At 42.1% G+C, this 21,094-nt stretch overlaps 1 protein-coding gene across 2 annotated transcripts; it reads right to left on the bottom strand.

Moving 5' to 3' along the window:
• Nucleotides 1-1,418: 1,418 nt before the first annotated feature.
• Nucleotides 1,419-20,249, bottom strand: SETDB2 (SET domain bifurcated histone lysine methyltransferase 2). 2 transcript variants are annotated; one of them, XM_064714924.1, is made up of 14 exons: nucleotides 19,927-20,249; nucleotides 18,917-18,976; nucleotides 16,510-16,632; nucleotides 15,010-15,075; nucleotides 14,339-14,441; nucleotides 12,750-13,313; nucleotides 11,170-11,289; nucleotides 10,011-10,180; nucleotides 9,041-9,263; nucleotides 8,078-8,162; nucleotides 7,033-7,126; nucleotides 6,033-6,361; nucleotides 5,212-5,300; nucleotides 1,419-3,197 (listed from the first exon to the last, which is right to left on the bottom strand). In XM_064714924.1, exons 1-14 carry the CDS (start codon nucleotides 19,940-19,942, stop codon nucleotides 3,080-3,082), a joined length of 2,160 nt encoding a protein of 719 aa, XP_064570994.1. In that variant the 5' UTR covers nucleotides 19,943-20,249; the 3' UTR covers nucleotides 1,419-3,079. The 2 variants fall into 2 exon arrangements, with proteins under 2 accessions (XP_064570994.1, XP_064570999.1); XM_064714929.1 differs by having other exon boundaries at nucleotides 12,750-13,310.
• Nucleotides 20,250-21,094: the final 845 nt, after the last annotated feature.

Genomic DNA, 21,094 nt, shown 5'->3' with positions numbered 1-21,094 from the left:
TTCAGCTGTCTTTGCACTTGTATGCTTATCTTGGGTACTAATACTTATTACCATGGAGCCCTTATACATCCTCATATGCCCATTGTCCCTCCATAGGGACCATCTTGCTCACTGTAAGAGCTGTGATTCACATCTCAATGCAACTTATTCCCATCAGGCACTCTCCGTTTATGATGCCCCTGACAGGCTGATGAGAAGTCCCAAATGTGTCATTCCACAGGTGCTTCACTTGGAATATCTTCATCTGTTTTTCCATCAGTGCTTGTGCTCAGTGCTTCTACACACTGCTCTGCTAAAGCATGGGTGACATGAGGGGCTGTGCTCAGAAATATCCTCATCTGTGAGCTGTGACAAGCAGAGGAACAGTCAGCAGAGCAGAGAGCTCAGGTGAGCATTCTTGTGGTCACTACCTGCAGAAATACTTGCAGGACCCCCTCAACAGAACATGTTCTAGCAATACTACAGAAGCAGGCAGAAATCACACCTTGAAAGGTGATTTTGCTCATGGAGAGTTACAATCTCTGGTCTGGAGGAGGACAATGAAGAAGCACCAGGCAGGAGACAGACCTGATAAACCCAGCTAGCCAAAAAGCCCTGTCTCATACACAGGCCTTCTGTGACATCTACATTCACAGCAGGCTCTCCCATAGCTGCAGACCACATGGAGCAAGTAAGTGCTGCCTCTTTTAAATCACCAGGTCTGTTTTCTTGCATTAAGAAACAGGGCTCTTCCTCACCAGCCCAGTATCATTAATTCCTACCACTGATGTGGAATATATCATCAACAGCAGTAAAATGTACCTTCTTCCACCCCCCACTCCTGAAGCTTTAAAAACACTCCTGAAGCATTTAAAAAACACGTTTTACATAGACACAGATGTTTTCTGCATTTTCATTTGTTTAGAAGGCTAATAGCACTCCTGGGTTACCTGTGGGTTTTGTCATACACATTGGCATGTCCCTGGTTAATGCTGAAAAGATGATCCCCCAAGGCATATTCCCTCTGAGTACAGACCTTCATATCTTCAATGAAGCAAAAAGCAACTGTGCTGAGTGCTGCCTACAGCTCACACAGGGGCTGCAGTGACAGAGGGACTGATCAGGGTAGCAGTGAGTGGCTCTGACCTTCTGAAGAGGTACTGCACCAACAGTGGGGTAGCTCTGCTCTTCTGCATTTATCCCTGAAGATGGGTGGTGAAAGCCCACACAAACCCAGAGCGCAATGACAGGGACCAAAGCTGAGGAGAGGTTTGCTTGCTGGATGTGTCAAACTCTCAAACAGAGCTGAGAGAGAGAAGATCTGAGGTTTCATAGTAAGCAGAATGGTTCACAGGTCTGTTATCTCTGTGAAAGGTCCACTTTTAACAGGCTGAAATTCCTTATACATGATCAAACTTGAAAAATCCAAGAGCATCATGTGTTGCAACACAACCCCATGATTTTTTAAGCTTGAAGCATACAAAACAAACAAACAAAAAAACCCACTTAGGGCCACAGATACCATGTTTGCCCACAGTTACACAGCACAGATACAACCCAATTAAAACAGAACCCTAAGCCATGAGTGCATTAGACATCCACTGCCTCTGCCTCAGGGCTGAGAACTGGCTCCTGCTTATCTTTCATTTTGTGGTATGGGCTTGGACATAACCAGGCCACGACCTTCATTTGCTCCAAGCATTTCTCTGAAAACCCCCACAGGAGCAGAGTGACATGGTGAGCACTGAGGCATATGGACTGGAATCTGGGATACCAACCATGCAATTAACACATGAATAGTGGTGGTTTTTCCAACACTCATTTATCAAGGAACAAAGAAAGGTGCAAGTACAAGAGTCTCATGTTTACCTTCTCCAACAAAGGTAATTTTACTTCAAGCCAACCACTTTATTCCATAAACAACAGTCTGAGGGAACCTTTTTTTTAGCTCTCATGCTCATCAGCTGGCTGTACAGCAGTGATTTCCCTGTGAGCTAGGATGCTCTCAGTGTTCCTCCTCGAGGCTGAGACATACCTGATCAGCTGCAGGCTTCTGGTAAGTGACCCATGTCACACACAGGTTTGTACTATAGTGCCACTGGATTTTGTATTGGTAACTTTAAATCATTATCATATCCTCTGTAGTAACAGAGTACTTTGCCATCAAACTTCTCAAGTCTTACTTTTACAACATTTTTAATAAAACCACTGTTTTTGAAACCTTTGGCAGTGGTTCTTCTAGCATCTAAACTGCTCACCTGTGCCACCTCCTTGCTTGCCCAAGGCTCCAACACATTCAAAAGCTACACACCTGCACAGCCATCCCTTGCTCCATTTCAGAGCCACCTCCTGCATCTGCACTCCCAATGCAGCTTGTTTCTCTCTTACCAACAAACCATGTGGTAAGCAATTCTGTGGCCCACCTGTCCCATACACAATATGGCACTGAGATGAGGTACACTGGATTTCTCAAGGACTTCTCTGTGTGTCTCAAATATGGAGAGGGGTGCAATCCAACAAAACCCAGTCATTTCTCTCCTGCTGCACCAGGACTTGTCCAGCTCATTTTGTAGCACAAACACAGCTCTGCAGAACTGTTCTGTTTAATTCTGTCTCTGTTCAGGACAATCTGTCCCATTGGGTGCAATAGGCTTAGGTGTATTTGAACAATTCCTAGTGCCCAGACAGGCAGTCTTGCATTCATAATGAATTTCAGAAACCTGAGTTTTGCTAACTCAGCACTGTGGAGAGGCACAGAAAACACCAAGGAACTGTTGCTCTCATCAGTCATGTCTCCGCTGCAGATGGCATGGAGCAGGAATTCTTCCAGGGCACTGTGAACTTTGCTTGTGGAGGGAGCAGGGAGGAGGAAGACCAATTACCTAGGAAAGGCTTGATGCCTGCTCTTAGGACAAACAGTTCTATTTCTGTAAACTACAAAAGTGACATTTGAATGTAAATTTAAAAAATCATCAGGTGAAAGGCATTTTAGTTGAATGCAATTAGCACCACGGACTTGAGGGCTGTTTGCTGAGTAGTCATCCCTTCCAGCATATAAATTCCCAGGTATGAGATGTGTTGACAGCAGGAAAGCTTTTGCCTATAAGGTTTTTTTCCTGCACTTCTGAACTCCACAGTGACAGGAAATTTCTGTCTCTGGCATGCTTCCAGCTTCATAACCATAATCCCAGGTGAGTTCGGTTCCAGCTTTCACATGTCTAAGGAATAAAACAGTTAATTTGCTTGAACTAAGTGAAACAGTACTGTGCTAACAATTTGTCACCAAGAACACACATGCAAACCCCAAAATTGTAGGGGGCAGGGAGCATCACACAGGCAGCTTGGGATGGGAAGGAAACAAGGCAGACAAGGAGTCACTGGCACACTCATGCTCCTTCGGCTATGGAAATTAGAAATAGGGTTGGAGTCTATTTCTAAAGAATGTGCTGTAACCTAGGGGGAAATTCTGGGAGACAAAAATCAAACAAAAAAAACCCACTACAAAGCCAAAGCCAACCAAACAAAAAACCAAAACCAAAACAATAACAAAAACAAAAACCACCAAAAGAAAAACCCAAAACCCCTTAAAACAAAACAAACAAAAAAAAGGAAATTAATATAAATAATACATCTAAATTATTAACTTAGTTTTCAGTTTTGTTATTTTTCCTATGTACAGTGCATCACTGAAGTTTGAAGAGATCTTTAGCTATATTGCTGAAGACTGTCATCTTTGGTCTGGCAGGCTACCTTTTAATGCAACTGCACTATGTGCACCAAGCTCAAACTCAGAATTAAACACATGCTCCTCATGAATCAGCTGCTCTGGTAGTAAAATAGAAGAAATGTCTAGGGCAGGAAATTCATTGTCCAAAATGAATGCCAAACTAAATACCTGAGATTATGATGCTGAGGAACAACTGATGGAAAATTTAAGAAAATATGAATATTGTGATGAAGAGAGCAATTCTCTGAAGTTTCTCACTGGATATGGTATAGAGGACATCCAGTGAATTCCTAGGCAGCTGACTGAGAACAAACAATGAGGACTTTTCATACAGCACATAACTGCAGCCTGGCACTTGCTGACTTGAGATGGTCTAGAGGCCAGGCATGTAAAACAAATAAAACTTGCCCAGGTGACTGGCCAAGTCCATGGAAGGCACACAATTAAGCTCAATGATCCAGATGAAGTCCTTAATTTAGAAAAGTTGTAAAAGGGTGATGTCCAGAAAATGGAAGAGCCAGCGAGGGGAACTCTCCTTCAACAACCTTCTTCCCTAAGTGTCTTTGCTGTCACTGTCATCTCTCTCCAGTGGCCTCAGTCCTCACTACACTTCTTTACCAAGTGCCTGAGCAAGAAAGACTCTAGCTAAAACAAAATCCTGTTTTGGATGTATTTCAAAACATTGTCCTCACAGTTCCTCCCAGTGCAACCCACAGCATCTGTGTCAGTATGGAGCAGAGCTGCGAGGCTCCACAGAAGATCAGTGTTCCGTGGATTTCGTTTGTTGGCACAAATTCTCCCCTCTCTGTTCTGTTCTCACCTAGTTCTACTGCTGACATGCATGTTAGCCAACTTCATTTATACAATTCATCTTTCCTCTCCTGCTGCCATACTGTGTCTTGCTGGCACCAGCTCTCTGTACCTCTCTTTCTGTTAGACACTAAGGAAATATCTGCATCTCTTACTATGAGAACACATTTTCACCTCTGTGTATCCTATTGTCATATCCCCAGGACATGCTGGGCTACACAAAGTCCTTCTTGTCTTGACAACTCTGAGGAAAAGGACTGAAGCCTTTCTGGCCCACAAAGTGTCTCAACCTTAATATCCTGTGGGGCTCAATCCTGCCCTATGTGAGGCAGATCTGGTGGCCATTCCTTGAGACACAACAGTAGGATGAGTGGATCTTGGCCTTCTGAATGACCATGCTGAGTAAAACCTATTCCTGCACTGAAGAAGATCATCACTGAAGTGGACACATCAAAATTAACCTTCTCTACTTTACATTTCAGTGCAAAACTGAAGCAAAACTCATTAATGATAACCAATGACTATTTCTTCTGCCTTTAGTGCATAATAAGAAGTCACCTCTAAGACAGTTTAATGCTTTTATGATCTAAGCATCTGCCCCACCCCTCAGTATAATTATACTCCAATAAGTGAGCAGTGGGTTTTTTTTCCTCCTCGTGCCTTGAATGAACAACATTAAACTTCCAGAAATTCACCTGTTTGTGAAGAATGCAACCCATGGAAAACTTCTGTTGTGAGTTTCTACAAACACACTTTGTGCAAAGAGATTTGGGCAGCAGCTGTGCTGTAAAACAGAATATCTGAATTAGTAACAGCCCAACACCACATCATTGGCTGAAAAACGAAGTCAGATATCATTTTGTGTCAGATATCTGTCACCACTAAAGGCAGTTTCTTCCTTCCCTTCTTGAGCCCACATGGAAAGTTTATCACCCAATGCCATTGCCAGGGCAGCAGTGCTAGGGAGCAAGCAGTGGATTGCATGACTGTGTGCTGGCCAAGAACAAGATGTGAAAGGTCACTCAGGTACAGGTAAGAACATGTGTATGCTCATGAGAACAGAAGGAAAGCTTCTGAAAGATGCACTACTAATATTAACATCATAATACCTCTGCAAGAAAGAACAGTTTAAACACATGCAAGAGTTTTGCTGTAAGACATATTCATGCCAATGAGGAGAAATAAATTATTTGTGTAAGGAAGGCATGTTCATGCCAATGAAGAAATAAATTATTTGCATTGTACCTGCAGATGAGTCTATGAACTATTTGTTTTAGCTGGAGGTACTTGGCAATTGAACAGCCAGTGTGACCCAACCTATTGTGCTGTCACCTGTGATGGCAGGGAGCACCACATGTGCCTCTCTTGTCATGCACCCACTACCTATACTGCTTATGTGCAAAAACTTTCTAGTCTAAGCTTAAATAAGTAAATTTGTAATTGTACTTAAATAAGTAAGCTTAAATAAGTAAATTTGCAGAGGCAACAAAGAGAACCCATGCAATTTAGTACTTACATTTAGAAAACGACCCACATTTCCTTCTTTTGTGGCATCCAGTACATAAATATTTTCTTCATTACTGTTCTTGGGAGGCATCCCATCACCCTCAAACTCCTCACAAAGTGCATCTTGTTTTGGCTGCCTGCTATTTTCTCTGCAGTCAGCTTTTAGCGGTGCATTGCTGGATGGCCTCACAACACAAGTGTCATCCAGCACACTGGGCTTGCCACACTCAACACCCTGCAGTGACAGACTCTTCCTTTCACATCCTGCAATCTCTACACCAGCAGAGTCAGTCTGTCCCATGTCCATCAGATGCTCTTTCTTCTGCTGCTGGGCGCATTCTGTCAATGGACATGTATGTTATTTCTCAACAGCAGTTTAATGCCAAAGCCTTTCCCTTGTTTGGCCCCAAACTCTTAGCCACCCACTTTTCTCACATCCTCCAGAATCTAGGCAGCTTACTTACTATCTACAAGTCTAGAACACAATTTTTCCATGTCTCTCATCAATCCTCCCAACAAATGGCTGTTTCCTGCTGTGATGCCTAAAGCACTTGCTCAAGGTGCTTCTGAGTGACCTAGTGTCTCACTGTTCTCAAATCCCATTCCAGACTGACTTTTCCCACATAGCATTTTTTATCATTCTCCACCTTAATTCCCAAGAGAATCACAAACTGTAATTAAGACAGAAGCAAAATGGATGTGCAAATAGCATCAGTTTCACACTGCCTCTCCAGCTTGACGTCCCCCCACCCCAGTGTTATATCCTGTTCAATTTTTGTTGGCTGGAACAGGTACTGGGTGTGACAGAGCAAGATCTGCAAGGCTGACTTTCCCACAACTGCACAGTATTGGAGAAGCTGCTGTCTGGACAGTTCAACTTGTCTCAACATCTATGGACAGCATTGCTCTACTCTAAGTAGTGGCCTGCTCACACTGTCTACATTAAAGTCTATCCCCAGATGGGACACAACTGTACAAAGCATGCAGTACATAGAGCTCTGCAAACCTACTTTCTTTTCCTTTCTTTGTTCCACTGGTCAGTTTTGTTTTGCTTGGCTGATGAATCTGAGAACTATCATCTTCCTCTGAGCTGGTACTGTGCACCTGTGTATCAAATGAAAAGGCTGTGATGTGCTGCATGCAGCTCTGGGCCAAAAGTGCATAGCAAGCGGCTTTTAGAATTCCAAGGCTGAAGTTTCAAAGCTATTGCAATGCATACCTGTGGCTGAATTTGAGAAGTTAATACATTTACTGCAATGCAACATTTATCTTAATTTCAAATTGTCCTTCAGAAAACCAGGAAAGAGTTCCCCAGCAATTAAGACATGTAAGTAAATGCTTAAGTCCCAACAATTTCACCAGAATTTTAAGTTCCTTAGCCAAATCCCAAACATGCTTTTTACAGTTTCAATGAAATGACCAGATGTGGCATAATTTCTCCTCTCCCATCACAAAAAGGCAATTAGTTATGGGACCCCTAGAATAGACAGCAGTGCAAAATGTTAGCATGAAACTTCCACATGCCCATAAGGGCAATGAATCCGGTAAAACCTACAGCATAAGTTTACACCAGTTTTCCTCCTCTGCACATGTTTGCAGGAAACACTTCACACTCATAAAAGGTCAGGAGTCACATTCAGGTCAGTTCTCCCAACTCTGTTACTGTATGAGAAAACTGCATAGACATCCTGGAATTCCCTTCTCTCCCTGCTGAGCATTCTTTGGGGAGACATCACACAAATATTATCACTCTGACCCCCTAACCCTGTACACAAGAAGTGCAGGGGGAGAATGATTACTTCAGGCTCTTGAGGAGTGTAAGTGAAGGGGGGAGAAGGGAAGGCCATGAGAGTAAATAGTGCTGGTCTGGGGAACATGCTGAAGGATTGGTAATGGAGAGGGGATGGGATGCAGCTTCCAGCATGACAGCCTAGTTCACAGCGTGACCCAATCTCATGAAGAAAGGTCATTAGAACTATCTAAATATACAAGATGAAAATGTTAGGATACATATTCAACACAGTGAAAAATGAATCTGTTAAAGCCACTTATTACCATTTCTGGCTGGTGATTGCGAAAAACAAGTGTTCCAGTTCCAGGCCTTCTCACTGCTGCATTACTTGAGTTCTTCAGATGGACCCTGCACAGAAAGATCAGAAGGAAATTATAAAAGACACACAGACCCATAATCACAAGACACATTTCTCTTACAATCTCTAGTTCCAGTCTCTTCTCTAGAAGGAACTACAGCAGAGCCTGTGGTCTGGCCTCACCCCATGTTGTGTGAGTATTTTGTTTTTAAAAATTGAGAACCTAGGCTAGGTTCTTTATTGCATTTGTAAGAAAGCAGTTGCTCAAACTTTTTTGAGAGATCAGCAGCTGCTTTTAAATTCTTTTCCAGCTGTCATGCTGAGAACCAAACTGTCTGCTGCTTTACTATTATGATATCAGATTATCTCAAAATAGAACACCTACAGAGTTTTGCCTTTTCCTGCTACTACTTTCAACAGTTTTGACAGTACAGCTTTCAACTAGGAAAACATATTCACTGCAAAAGTGAGGTGCTGTCAGACTCTTATCAGGAGAGGTTAAGGTTTCTGGCAGGAAAGGTTATGTTACAAATAACAAAAGGTTTAGAGACTGGGAGCAAAGGGCAGAATAGCTGGTGGCTGATGTATTATCAAACCCTTCAGTGTCATCAAGTATCTTTAAACAATTTATTTCAAGTATATTTTATTAATTCTTTCTAATTAGCATTCCCATTAATGCCTTGAATAGATCAAGTACACCCAAGAGATGAACTGAATTTCTAGAAAATGCCAAGTGGTACACATAAGTAAAATTAATACAGAGAGAAAACTCTGTCCCACCAGAACAAATAATTGGGAATTTAAAAAGAAGTTCAGAAAGAAAAAAACACCACCCTCATATGAGGACATACTCTAAGTGATACAACATAATTCCTAGATTAGCAGAATATTAGTTTTGTTATGCTTAAGCTTACTTTCATAAACTTACAGAGTTGATTTATTTTCATTATCCACAGCCTGAGACAAAGAATCCTGATTCTCAAGAATGTCATTTTTCTCAGTCTGCACTAGTTCAATCACTGAGTCTGAACGACCAAGGTCAAGTTTTCTTTTTTTGGAAGAAAAGTCATGGCCTCTATCATTCACTGCACTTTTCTCCTTCAGCTCTTGCTCACTATCTCCCAAAACTTCAGCTCTGCTCATTAATCTGCCTGAAAGAAAAAGAAAAGTTTTCTTGTTTTTTTTTTTTTTTTTAATGCTTGTTTGCTGAGTCACACTCACTAGCACAGGTCAAACTTACATTAACAAATAGAAGAGCATTACTTGGGAAAGCAAAATATGAATGCTGTCTGTAATTCTATGATGTCAATAGAGGCTGGAGTACAAACTGAATTAGAGAAGGGCATGTAGTAATAAGACAAAGGACAATGGCTTTGAACTACTGGAGAGCACATCTAGATTAAATATTAGTAGGAACTTCTTCACTGTGAAGGTGGGAGGCATTGGCACAAGTTGCCCAGAGAAGCTGTGAGAGCCCCATCTCTGCAAGTGTTCAAGGTCACTCTGGGTGGGGTCCTGAGCCACCTGGTCTAGTGAAAAGTGTCCCTGCCCATGGCAGGAATGCAACTAGGTGTCTTTTAAGGTCCCTTCCAACCCAAACAATTCTACAATTTTAAGAATTTTACTGAAGGAAAATTACCCGTGGCATAGGATGCACAGATTTATGAGGGAAAAACCCAGCAGTCTGAGATAGCTTTTGCTCCATTTGTTTGTCTGTCACCATCTCATAGCAGAGCTTTTCCAAGTTCTTATTCATATTGATCATATTGCAAGTTAAGATTACATTGACACACTTCTCTTCCAACCCTGTATTTCCCTGATCTCAAAAAAACTCCAGGGCACACACGGTGGGAGAGGAAGAATTGTGTTACATGTCTTCACAGGTCCCCTCCTGCTACCTGAGTAAGTACAAACAAATGTCCCCTTGTCGATGTCGTCCAGGCAGCGGACACCCCAGCCCTTCTTCTCCGTGTTGAACACTTGCAGCCTGACTTGAATGCCATGCTGCACAACTCTGTTCTGACACATCAGCTTGTCACACCTGCACAGCACACTACACTCGTAAATCCTGGCAAGGGAAGAAAAACAAAGCACAACATAAATGGATGCATTAGCATAACAAAGTTCCTGGTATTAATTCCCTTTCTAAGCATCAACAAGACAGTGGACTGAAATATACAGACTCTGGCTTAAACTGGTTGTGCAGCAATGCTCTGAAGCTTGTGATTTTATTGACTGCTGGTTCATTAATTTTAAGAGCCTGTCTGCCAGATTTTGGCATAAGTATACTTAAGATTACATACATTTTGGCATAAGAAAAACAAATGCCATATTTTTGTTTTATAGGAGTAAATCACACAGAAACTGAAATCCCTAAGAAGCACCTAATTCTATACTGGAACTGATTTTAGCAAGAACACATATGCTGGACTTCACTGTAGCTGTCCACTTCCAAAACTACTCATAATTGTGGGGTTTTTTGCATCTGTTTCTGGGTTCTCTGACAACTTTAATTCTGCATGTCAGCCAAATACAAACATCACATAGAGGACTGAAAGGGGCTCCTCAAGCCTGTAGATTTAAGCCTTTGGCTATTGCAGAAAGCTACCTTGCATAATACCTCTCCTAGAGACCTGAAGTAACTAGCTTCTTCTCCAGGCCACCTACTAATCCACAGGAGCTGAATAAGAGAAAGGGCAAACATTTGAATCATTGGATGGCTTTTGGACATTCTTGGAAGAGTCACCCATTACAAAGTCTGGCAAAAGCAGCTGGCTGCTGCATCTTTAGGATTCTGGTCACTCTTCACACTTCTCCTGGAGCTTGACCTAAGCTGTGAAAACTGTAGGATCTGCAATACAAAAGGTTTTTTTTCCCTCTTATTCAAGTCACATTAATTATTTTTTAGCATCCTGATCTGTCACTAAAATTGTGACAAAAATGGAAGGTTTCAGTAATCCAAAACCTCCAAATATTTTAATCCTGTGGCACTTAGACTGAACTATTCACTGCTGTTTTATTTGTGTGCTCTTATTTTACTCCTGTGGTCTTTCTTACCCACTAGGAACAGGTCCCTCCAGCCTCTTGTAACGGTACCCATGGGATCTTTTACTACTTGGAGACAGAGAAATTTTACTACAGCCTCTTGCTGTTAGCTGTAGGCATGCACATTTGGACCTAAAAATAAGAGTAAAACATCTCAGAATGGATTTGAAGCAGAATAAATCAATCAGAAATCTAGGTAATTTGAAATGCAATTGACTATACACACACACATACATTTCTGTATATACACCTGTATTCCCACTCCCTGCTCCATTTACTCCACAAGGCTGTTTCAGGCATCTTTTTCCTTAGTCTCTTGGCTGGTTACCTGTGCTTTAAAATAACCATGTTCTCTTCACCCCAACTCCATTCCTCTGCCAAGCTCCTTAAATGGCACATTTAAACAGCTGAAGTACAACAGAAACTTATTATAGGCAGGACACTGTCAAATGGATCAAATTAATAAAAATCATCTCTTCTGGCACAGCATCCCAGCCTGTTTGCCACTACTTGGTTATCTTCCTCCCTCCTTAGCCCCCAAGAAGTGAAGAATTTTACACTGTGGAAAATTCAAGCAACAGTGCTTGTCTTCACCATTGTATGTCATGACAACTTCAGAGTCACAGTGATTGCGCAAATCCTAAACTCCAAAACTGCACATCAAAAGCAACTAAATTCTTGTGGGACTTTATGCAAAAAAGTGGCATGCTGTGCAATTGCTGTTTCTCACCACTCAGCTGAAACTAAATTGCAAAATCTGGCAGACATTACACCAGGCTGTGATTTCCAGCTTTTGTTGGGTCATGAGCAACTATGTTGCACAGCAGCATGCGCAACTGCCCTAGCTGTCAATAATACAGAATGGATGCAACACCAAATAATGCCTGCAGAGAGAGATCACACATACATCCTTCAAGAAAGTAGACAAAAATACCACCAAACTTGCATATGGTAACTGTGGCAGCTTTCCACAGTGTCTGTAGCTCAGTTACTGGGATTTAGAAAAAGATGACAATGAGCAAGAGTATTGGAACTGCTCAGACCACAAATGTACTCTGTAACCACTGAGTTTTGTAGTTTCTGTTTAGACAAGGGGAAGGATGACATGTAGATGTTGGAAACGGGGATGTTTCTTCGTCTGCCCTCAGTAAACCACTAAGGTCCAAATGATCTGATCCCTCAAGGCTGTCTCACCCCATCTACAGGATGCCATTCAACAGTAGGAACTGCAGCAGAAATTGTCAGGCAGGATCCTTCCCTGCCTCTGCTGGCACAAGACTCCCGTCCCTACTCTTTTTCCAAAGCCAAGATATCTGCTTGTCAGTTCCACCTGGAGAAGAAGCACTGCCACTTTGGAAGAAAGGAAAAGAAACACAATAATCCACCTGTTGATCACTGCCTTCCCTACAACAGAGAGTGGACCAGTGGGAACACCCAAGCTCTGGAGAAGACACAATGGTGTCACTCAACACAAAGCATGGCAAAGATATTCCAGCAGTGCTGGTTCTATTTGGTACTGTGCCTTCACACCCCACCACTCTGCTATTGGGGCATCGTATGTCACTGGCCCGAGATGAGATGTTTCTGCCCACCTATCGATGCAGCCATCTGTGCAGTCACAGGAATCAACAAACAGGCTGGAGAGATTGTTGAGATAATATCCACGTGGCCACGAGGACTTCCGATACTTGAAATAAGGCAATCTTGCGTGGTCGAGGTTGTTACAGAAGGAGATGGGCACAGACTCGGCCCCGTCGCTGATATCGAACTCAAACACCAGGGGCTCGGGATTCATGGTGTTCCTGCCCAACAGCACATAGGTGTTGAAGGAGAAGTGATCAACAAACAAGAAATTGCACTCTGTTTCAAACAAGTAGTTCCGCACATCTCGAAAGCTTCTCAGACTCCGACCACAAGGAGCTTTGTAATTCACATCCAGCGGCTTCGAAAGGCAGTCTGCTTTCGCATGGCGTCTTTGGAAGTCAAACAGGATGGGGATCTTCAGAGGATTTTCCCCCTTGTAGGAACCCACTGCTCTGTTGGCAAGACATGCACTAGAGCACTTGTGGTTCTGATACTGAACTTTTAAAGGTTGAATTTTGCTTGGTGCTTCTTTACTCCCTGAGCAGGTTTTTTCCATGTCCTCTTTTTCGCTACTAGAAGTAAAAGAGGAAAAAAGAAAAAAAAAGAAGAGCAGCATCTTAGACAACCAGTGCTGTGTTCAGATTTTCAGCAGTTCAATATTTTTAGCCCCATTGCTGAAAAAGAAGACCCAAAGTTTCATATGGTGTAACCGTCCTAACAACATATAAAGAACATATTCAGTTGCATTAAAAAAAAAAAAAAGCTTCTTCCCAGAGCTTACACGCTAAAACACAGCAAGGAAATTTTAAAAAAAGGAACAACGTTGTCACTGTCATATTTTCTGGAAGAATCCCTTCACCACGATTTCTTCTCCTGGGAAGCTAATAAGCCTCAGAGAAAAATGAAAACAATAATTATCTGATTGCTTCTCCTGTGTCTTGCTGCTTTGGAATGTGGTTTGGAGATTGTTTATCCAACATGTGAATTGCTTTTACTTAATGACCAATCACGGTCCAGCAGTGTCAGGACTCTGGAGAGTCGCAGGTTTTTCATTAGTGTCTTGCTAAGCCTTCTGTAAGTATCCTTCCTCTATTCTTTAGTATAGTTTTAGTTTAGTATTCTTTAATATAATATAGTAACATAAAGTAATAAATTAGTCTTCTAAGAACATGGAGTCAGATTCATAATTTCCTTCCTACCACGGGGACCCCAGAAAATACCACACAATGTATTTGCCCCCATCTTTCAAATCAGTACCTGAGGCTAAATACTAAACAAAGAGAGACTAAGTTACACACCTGACAATCTGCACACTAAGGAAAGCCTGAGAACTGATGCTCAAGTCCTAACCCTGATAACACTCATGAACCTTTATTCACAACCATGCCCTATTCTGCAATGTTCTCATGCGGGAAATTAAACAAGTCTATCCAAAACCTCAGGTTTTCCACATAGGTCAAGTTAAAAACATTTTCACTTTGAAAACTCAAAGGATTCAAATTCGGTTTAAAACATTGACTTTAGAAACACAAATTTTAGAGCTCTCTCAACTGGAGTAGAGAATATGTCAAATAAGGAACTGAAAGAAGGCACTGACCTGTCAGAAGCTTCTACAGTGTCTACAGCATTGTCATCTGGAAGAAGAGGCTGCAGTTTGGGTTTGGTTTCCTGTGCATCATCTCCATTCAATTCATCGGTTACTGAAAAAAACTGAATGTGAGCAAAATCTTCATCAAGCCAGATTTCAATTTATCATTGAATTTACTTTAGTTACTAAAGAGATAATTAACAAAACACATTACAAACAAGGCACTGCTATGAACTACAGCTAACAAAAAGCTTGGTAGCAAGTGTCCCACTGAAAAACCTTCCATGTGGTTTTCAAAGTGACCAGAAAGAACATGCACATGAAACACATTTACAGATCTCCCTTCATTGCCAGAGATAAAACGATGCCAAGCTATTACAGCCAGTGGAGCCATGCACAGGATAACTGCTCACAGATAACTGGGGTTCATAAGGGCTTACTAGTCCAAATTCTCTTCCTGTGGTACAAGTATTATACACACAAACCACAAAAATACAAACCCAGCTGAGAGTTCACAGTTCAGTACTTGAGGAAATTAATAATTAGGCTTTCTTAATTGTAATGCTAATGGCCTTCTCAGATCTATTTTATTGATTTCAAAAAGGGAATTGAGCTTCTAGCGAGTAAATCAAGACAAATTAAATCCACACACCAAACAAACGCAATGGAAATGCACATACCATTTGGCAAGGTTAAGAGATCACCTAGATTAGCTTCATTCACCAATGCCCAAGCCTGCCAGCACTCTATGCAAAAAAAACCAAACCAAAACAGATACTAAGTTGGATTCAAATGATGACAATAGGCAAAACAAGTGTTAAACCCTCCACAGACATTTGTTTCTCCTCACTTGCTCACCTAGAGCATCTCAAGACTGATATTACTAGAAACGTGCTGCACCACAGACCTGAGCAGACACATTGAGGAATTACAAAATGGTTACAGCTCACAGCACTGTGAATTGTTGTGAATTGGCACTGAATATCCATCAGCTTTTGGAAAGCTGCTGGAATGTCTCCAAACACACAAACTGGTGGCAGGAATATATATCAATATATATCAAGACAATTTAGTGTAAACCTCTGCCTTGGTCAACAGACTGATCATCTTCAGGCTAGGAAGTGCTGGAACTTGGCAAACCAAATTAATGCTACTTCTAAATTGGTGGAAATGGCCTTCAGATAGAAGAATGCAAGACACCCTTTCTGTCTCAACCTCTTACCCCATACCATAAATTTTACAAGCTGGCAGACAACTCTCAGCAAAATCCACCTTAATATTTTTGCTTGAAACCTTTCCAGGACAAAGCACTGAAAAATTCAAACTGAACTTCATCACAGATTCATTGCATCATCTGGGGATTCAAGTTCAACTTTTATCTCTGCACTGCTTTGATATTTTGCTGTAACAGTCAAGATGTGGGAGCTCAAGAACACAAAAAATGGCACTTCCAGTTTATAGGAAGTGCTATATATATAACGCAGAGTGTGTGTGCCTATATTAGTTTTAAAGCATCTTACACCACTGTACATTTTCTTGCACAAAAAAAACCCATTAAGAGCCATAGATTACATTTAGATAGGTCACTTAACAAAAAGAAGCAATTTTACTCAATTAAATAAACCAGTAAAAAGAAATCTGTGTACTGCTCAAATCTTATCAGATTTATGATTTTAGTGTATTTTGATGTAGACAGAGGAAGCTTATTTCCTTGAAAATCAGGAACAATCTGAAATGCATTAGTGTCACATTTTTCTACTATTGTTTCATGTTATAATGGAGTCTCTGACAAAAAATAATACTGAGGTGATTATTATCCTACTCCAAAACCACTCAATTCACTGACAACAGCCTGAAAGGCTAAAAGTTCTGATGATAAATGAAACACAAAGCACTGCAGATATTTCATTACTTCTCAAAAATGAATATTTCAGTTCCACAAGCTTAAGAGCCATTCATTGTTAAAAAAGTATACAGGCAAAACAAGAAAATAGCCAATTGTACCTGAAATTACTTTTATTTTTTAAAAAAGAAAAGACATTTTTAAAGTTCTTAAAACCACCAACAGCTAAGTTATTAAAATTCAGAGATATATGGATTATGGCAGATATCGCATGGACTACACAATGCAGGCCACAGCTACCCTGCAGTCCAGTTTAACCACCACAAGGATTTCAAACCTTGGTTTGTTGCAGTTCCATTCTTGATCTTTTCCTTCAGCAAGGACAGCACATTCTGCAGCTGCTCAAATATGACATCCACTCTTCTACCTCCCAATAGTGTCCAAAATGTCTTCACATCACCTGAAATGCAAATTACCATTTACAGCTCCTGAGAAGTCTAAAAACATGCAAACTCCTAGTGGACTATTCAAAGGCTCCCAGTCATTTGATTTGGAGCCACTTCTGAAAAAACAATCAGTACAGCAGGATTCATTAAACCTCCAGAAGTCTATTCCTAAACCTAATAAAGAAAGTGAAACAAGTAAAGTGTTCAAGAAGTCAAGTGATGAACTGGAGTGGCTTGCAATGGTGCACAATGCTCCTTCAAGCAACTTTTTAAGCAGGTCACAAAAGGAGCTGTGGAAGCCTTTCTTCAAAGGCCAGCAAATGAGTCCCACTAAAAATGAATCACTGAAATTCACAAAAGTGACACAGAGAATATTTTCAACTGAATGAACCGAATATTTTACTTGACAAAAGACACTGGGATTTCTTTTTATAGCTGTAACCTCTCTTAGCTGCACAGGCTGACTATCCTGTCCCATCGTTAGTTTTGGTATGTTTTGTCAGGGAAAACACTTTCAAAATATTTTCTGATAAAAGCAGTTTGATGAATGCTGTTCAACAAGGAGTATCAGTTGAAATAACTAACACACCCCATATATCATGCCTCCTTCCTCTATGAGAAATATTTATAAACATTTTGTTTAAAGAAATGTTTTTAAGCTACTGGTTTAGGACTTCTTCTCTTTCAAAGGTATGCACCTTTGAGGTGCTAAGCCCAATCATGAAGGGTCTTGTAAAAATTTTAGCTGTGCATCTTTGTCAAGGACTTGAAAAGGAAATATGTTTCAGTGTGTCAAAAGATGATGGCAGAAGAAAGAACCAGCTCTTTCTCAGTTAATTTTGCTCTTCTTCAATGACCAAGCACAAAAGCATAAGCTAATCTGTTTTTCTACTCAATTTGTAGAGGTGGAGTCACCACTGTCACCACACTAGGTTTTACATTCCACTTTCAGAAAGCAAATCTCTGTTGGTGCTGGGATAACACTTTCCCAGCAGTCAAGAAATACTGCATTCCTTTCAGGCTCATAAATAACATTCCTTCATTTTTTGACTTAGTAGAGAATGACTTCTGTCACCCAGGGTAGCTGAAGCCCAGTGATGCTATGGCAGTGTGGTTACTCTCAAAAGCACCATGACAGCAGTGAAAGAAGTAACAAACTTTTGTCACAACCCCTGCTGCTCATGTCACCAGCAGCTAAAGGCATAACATTTAATATCAACAGGCAATAATAAAAGTACTTTTCTCTTGTGATATTGCTTGATTTGCCACTAACTCTCAACAAAATTTAATTATCTCTTATATTAACAGAATTTTTTTAAACATGTGGAAAGCCTAAAGTCCAATTACAGAAAAAGTTACAGCAATTTTTGGAAATCTACACTACTGGTCCAAGGGACACCACCTGCCCTGTGCCATTCCCACCCTTTTGCTGTTCATGACAGTATCACAAATTTAATAGAACAAAAAGTATATTTAATATTTGTGTTTAAAATAAAAATTTTAAAACACATTCAATTGAAAATATGCATTTTGAACTTCTAGTAAAAAGTTTCTCCACTGCAGATTAAAACTGCTGTCCTTATTCACTACATGTTTTCAGCTATTTCCATACATTGACTAAATCTGGATAGCACTGTGGATGGATTCATTCAGAGGATGGGTGACAGAACAGTTTATTGTTTCTGGGTCCTCAGCTATAATAATTTGTAGGTTATAGGGAAATAAAACACTCACCTTGGAAATGCTTCCCCAGTTTTCATGCTGGAGTGCTCCAAAACTCCAGCAGCAAAAGCTTTGTTTTGCACAGAGAAGCAAAGATTGCATTTTTGTTTGTAGTATCATTTTCATTTCAAAAAAGACAGATGTCCACACCACTGATCTCTCCAGTGCTAATGCTGCTATCACCAATCACAGCCAGAAGGACGGAATGAGCAGACACCAGATACATCTACCTTGCCAGCATTCAGAACCATCTTTCCAGCTGAGGGATCAGGGTGTGCACTGGCATCTGGCTCCAAGGATTTTCTTTTCCCTTTATAGAATCCTTGTGACCACATATCTCTTTTTTCCCAGTGCAGGGCAATGATGCTAGAGCAAGCAACAAGCAGCCAACATCAGGGCTACTTACTCCAGCCACCAGATAAACAGCCTGGGTGCATTTCCTGTAGTGCTGCTTACAAACCTCTTACACCATAAAAGGAAAACTCTTGTCTTCCAGTAGTAATAATTTTCATATCAGAAGCAGTGCCAAATATACATTACTTTCCTCTTTCCCTCCATAAATCCAAATTATATTACCTTCAGTGCTCTCCTCCCTGGGACTGGTAAGGTTCTGCTCTTCAAAGAGGTCACACAGCACTGCAAGAGGTACAGAATGGACAAGTGAGTAAGAGATCAGGTGAGAAATTAAAAATAATTGTACCTACTCAGCTTTTCAAAATTTATACTAGTAAATACTACAGTGGGCATCAGTGGAGGAGCACTGTGTGAGAATGTTGTGTTGAAATAGTCACTCCCCTTTTAAACAGTCATCCCACGCCTTGTCAAGCTCTAGCTGAGGAACACTCAAACAAGCAGTGTGAGGAAATTTTTTTACTTAGGTCATTTCTTACTGTCCTTCAAGCACAAAGTTGTTACAAGATGACGCAAACTTTCCAGCACATTCAAATGAGCCTACACAACTCCCTTGCCCATTAACTCATAGGGTTTTTTTTCCCTAAATTGATGTGCTCAGTACAGCAGTACTATAGCTAAATCAATTTATTTAGGGAAAAAAGGGAAAGTTGTTTCTAGGCGAATAAATTACTGAATCTGCTTCTTGACAAATGCAAGACACCCTTCACTGCAAGAATACTAAGTAAGACAGCACTCTTCAACCACATTGAAGATTCCAAATTTTTATCTCCATGAATCATGGAATCAATTAGGTTGGAAAAGACCTCTGAGATCATCCAGCCTAACCCATGACCGAGCTGCAGGATGCCAACTGGACCATGGCACTGAGCGCCACATCCAGCCTTCCCTTAAACACCTGCAGGGACAGTGGCCCCACCACCTCCGCGGGCAGCCCATAATGACACACACAGTGTAAAACATGTCTCATTTACGTTCGCTCCTTCATCTTTTCTATGCTGTAGCTGAAAAAAGAAATCAACCCCAAACCTTGCCATTCATTCTGGTTACTTCATTGAGTTGAACGGGAAAATAGGTCAAGACAGTTGACTCCTAAAAATGTTTCTTACAAGACTAATGGCTGCCCAAAACACGCATACATATATATTTCTATATATAACTTTTAAAAGGCTTACTGCTTTTCTCTTCCATCCTCCGGGGCTCTGCTCGGAGAGCTGCCCCCGGCGCTGTGGCGGCGCCGAGCCAGGCTCAGGTCGGGGTCTCGCTGCGCTCCGCCACGGCCGCGGGGCCCGCACCGAAGGCCGGTGGGCAGGGGCCGGGGTGCCGCTCGGGCTGGAAGGCCGGCATGGGGCGTGCCTGCGGCCAGGGCTGGGGCCCCAGGTCACTCCCGCACCCCTCGGGGCCTCGGCCAGGCCCCCGCCAGCTTCTGCTTCTGCTGCTGCTGCTTCCCCTCTCCTTCTTCTTCTTCTTCTCCTCCTCCTCCTCCTCCTTCTTCTCGTCCAACGCTGCACCCGCGCTGCCGACCGCCAGGGGGCGCAACCCCGCCGGGGACAGCGAGAGCCTGGATGTGGGCGGTCCCACATGAGGCGGGGCCTCGCGCGTGCTCAGCCCTTCCCTCTCTTCCCATTGGTTGTGGGGGCAGGAGGGGCGGTGGCAGCGACCAATGGAAAAGCAGGGAGGGCGGGGAGGGGGCGGGGCCGCGCGGCTGCGGAGAGGCGGCGCAGGCAGGGCGGGGGCACGGCCGAGAGACTGGAGGTGCGTCCGCCATGTTGGAGGGGGCGGGCCGGGGGGCGGGCTGTGCGCGGGGCTGTGGGGGCGCCGGCGCCATCTTGGGGCCGGGAGGAGATCGGGGCGTCGGGCTGGTGTCCGGCTGCCCTCTGCTCATTAATGTTTCGTAAATTAAAGCGTTCGGTACGTGGAGTTGCGTAACATCGCTGTGGCCTCTGCTCTTCTTCCTTGCTGGCTGCGCTGCTGCCGTATGGAGCGCTAAATTGTGGCTGCCCGTTTCTGTTCGAAATGCGAAAATAAAGTTTTATATCTCCCTTTAAAATTTGCGGCTGCGTTGCCTTTGCGAGTGTTGGTGTTGTGGTTATGTAGAGATGTTTTTCACAGGGGCAAAAATATAATCTGTTCTCAAAAAGCAGGGAGGGTGCTTTTTTTGTCGCTTCTTTTTTGCCACTACTTTAAAACTGTAGAGATAAACATGCTTCAATAATTGAGAAAATATTTCCCATCTTGTAGATATCTCGTGGCGGGGGGTAGAAATGTGATTATTGTGGGGACGGGAATGCTGTGTTTACGTGACATGCAGCTCTCATCTGACCCAAGATCCTCCAGAAGATT

This window comes from Zonotrichia leucophrys, chromosome 1 (assembly GCF_028769735.1).
Source record: "Zonotrichia leucophrys gambelii isolate GWCS_2022_RI chromosome 1, RI_Zleu_2.0, whole genome shotgun sequence".
In the NCBI taxonomy this organism is placed as follows: Eukaryota; Metazoa; Chordata; class Aves; order Passeriformes; family Passerellidae; genus Zonotrichia; species Zonotrichia leucophrys.
Note: the sequence above shows the minus strand (reverse complement) of the source record. Positions and strands in the feature narration are given on the sequence as shown.

Excerpts from the sequence above, each read along its gene's own strand:
- SETDB2 (XM_064714924.1), bottom strand. Across the intron at positions 16,633-18,916 it reads CAGGGAGGAGAGCACTGAAG|GTGATGTGAAGACATTTTGG; the intron begins GTAATATAATTT and ends TTTGCATTTCAG. Across the intron at positions 8,163-9,040 it reads AATGAAAATAAATCAACTCT|GGTCCATCTGAAGAACTCAA; the intron begins GTAAGTTTATGA and ends CTTTCTGTGCAG.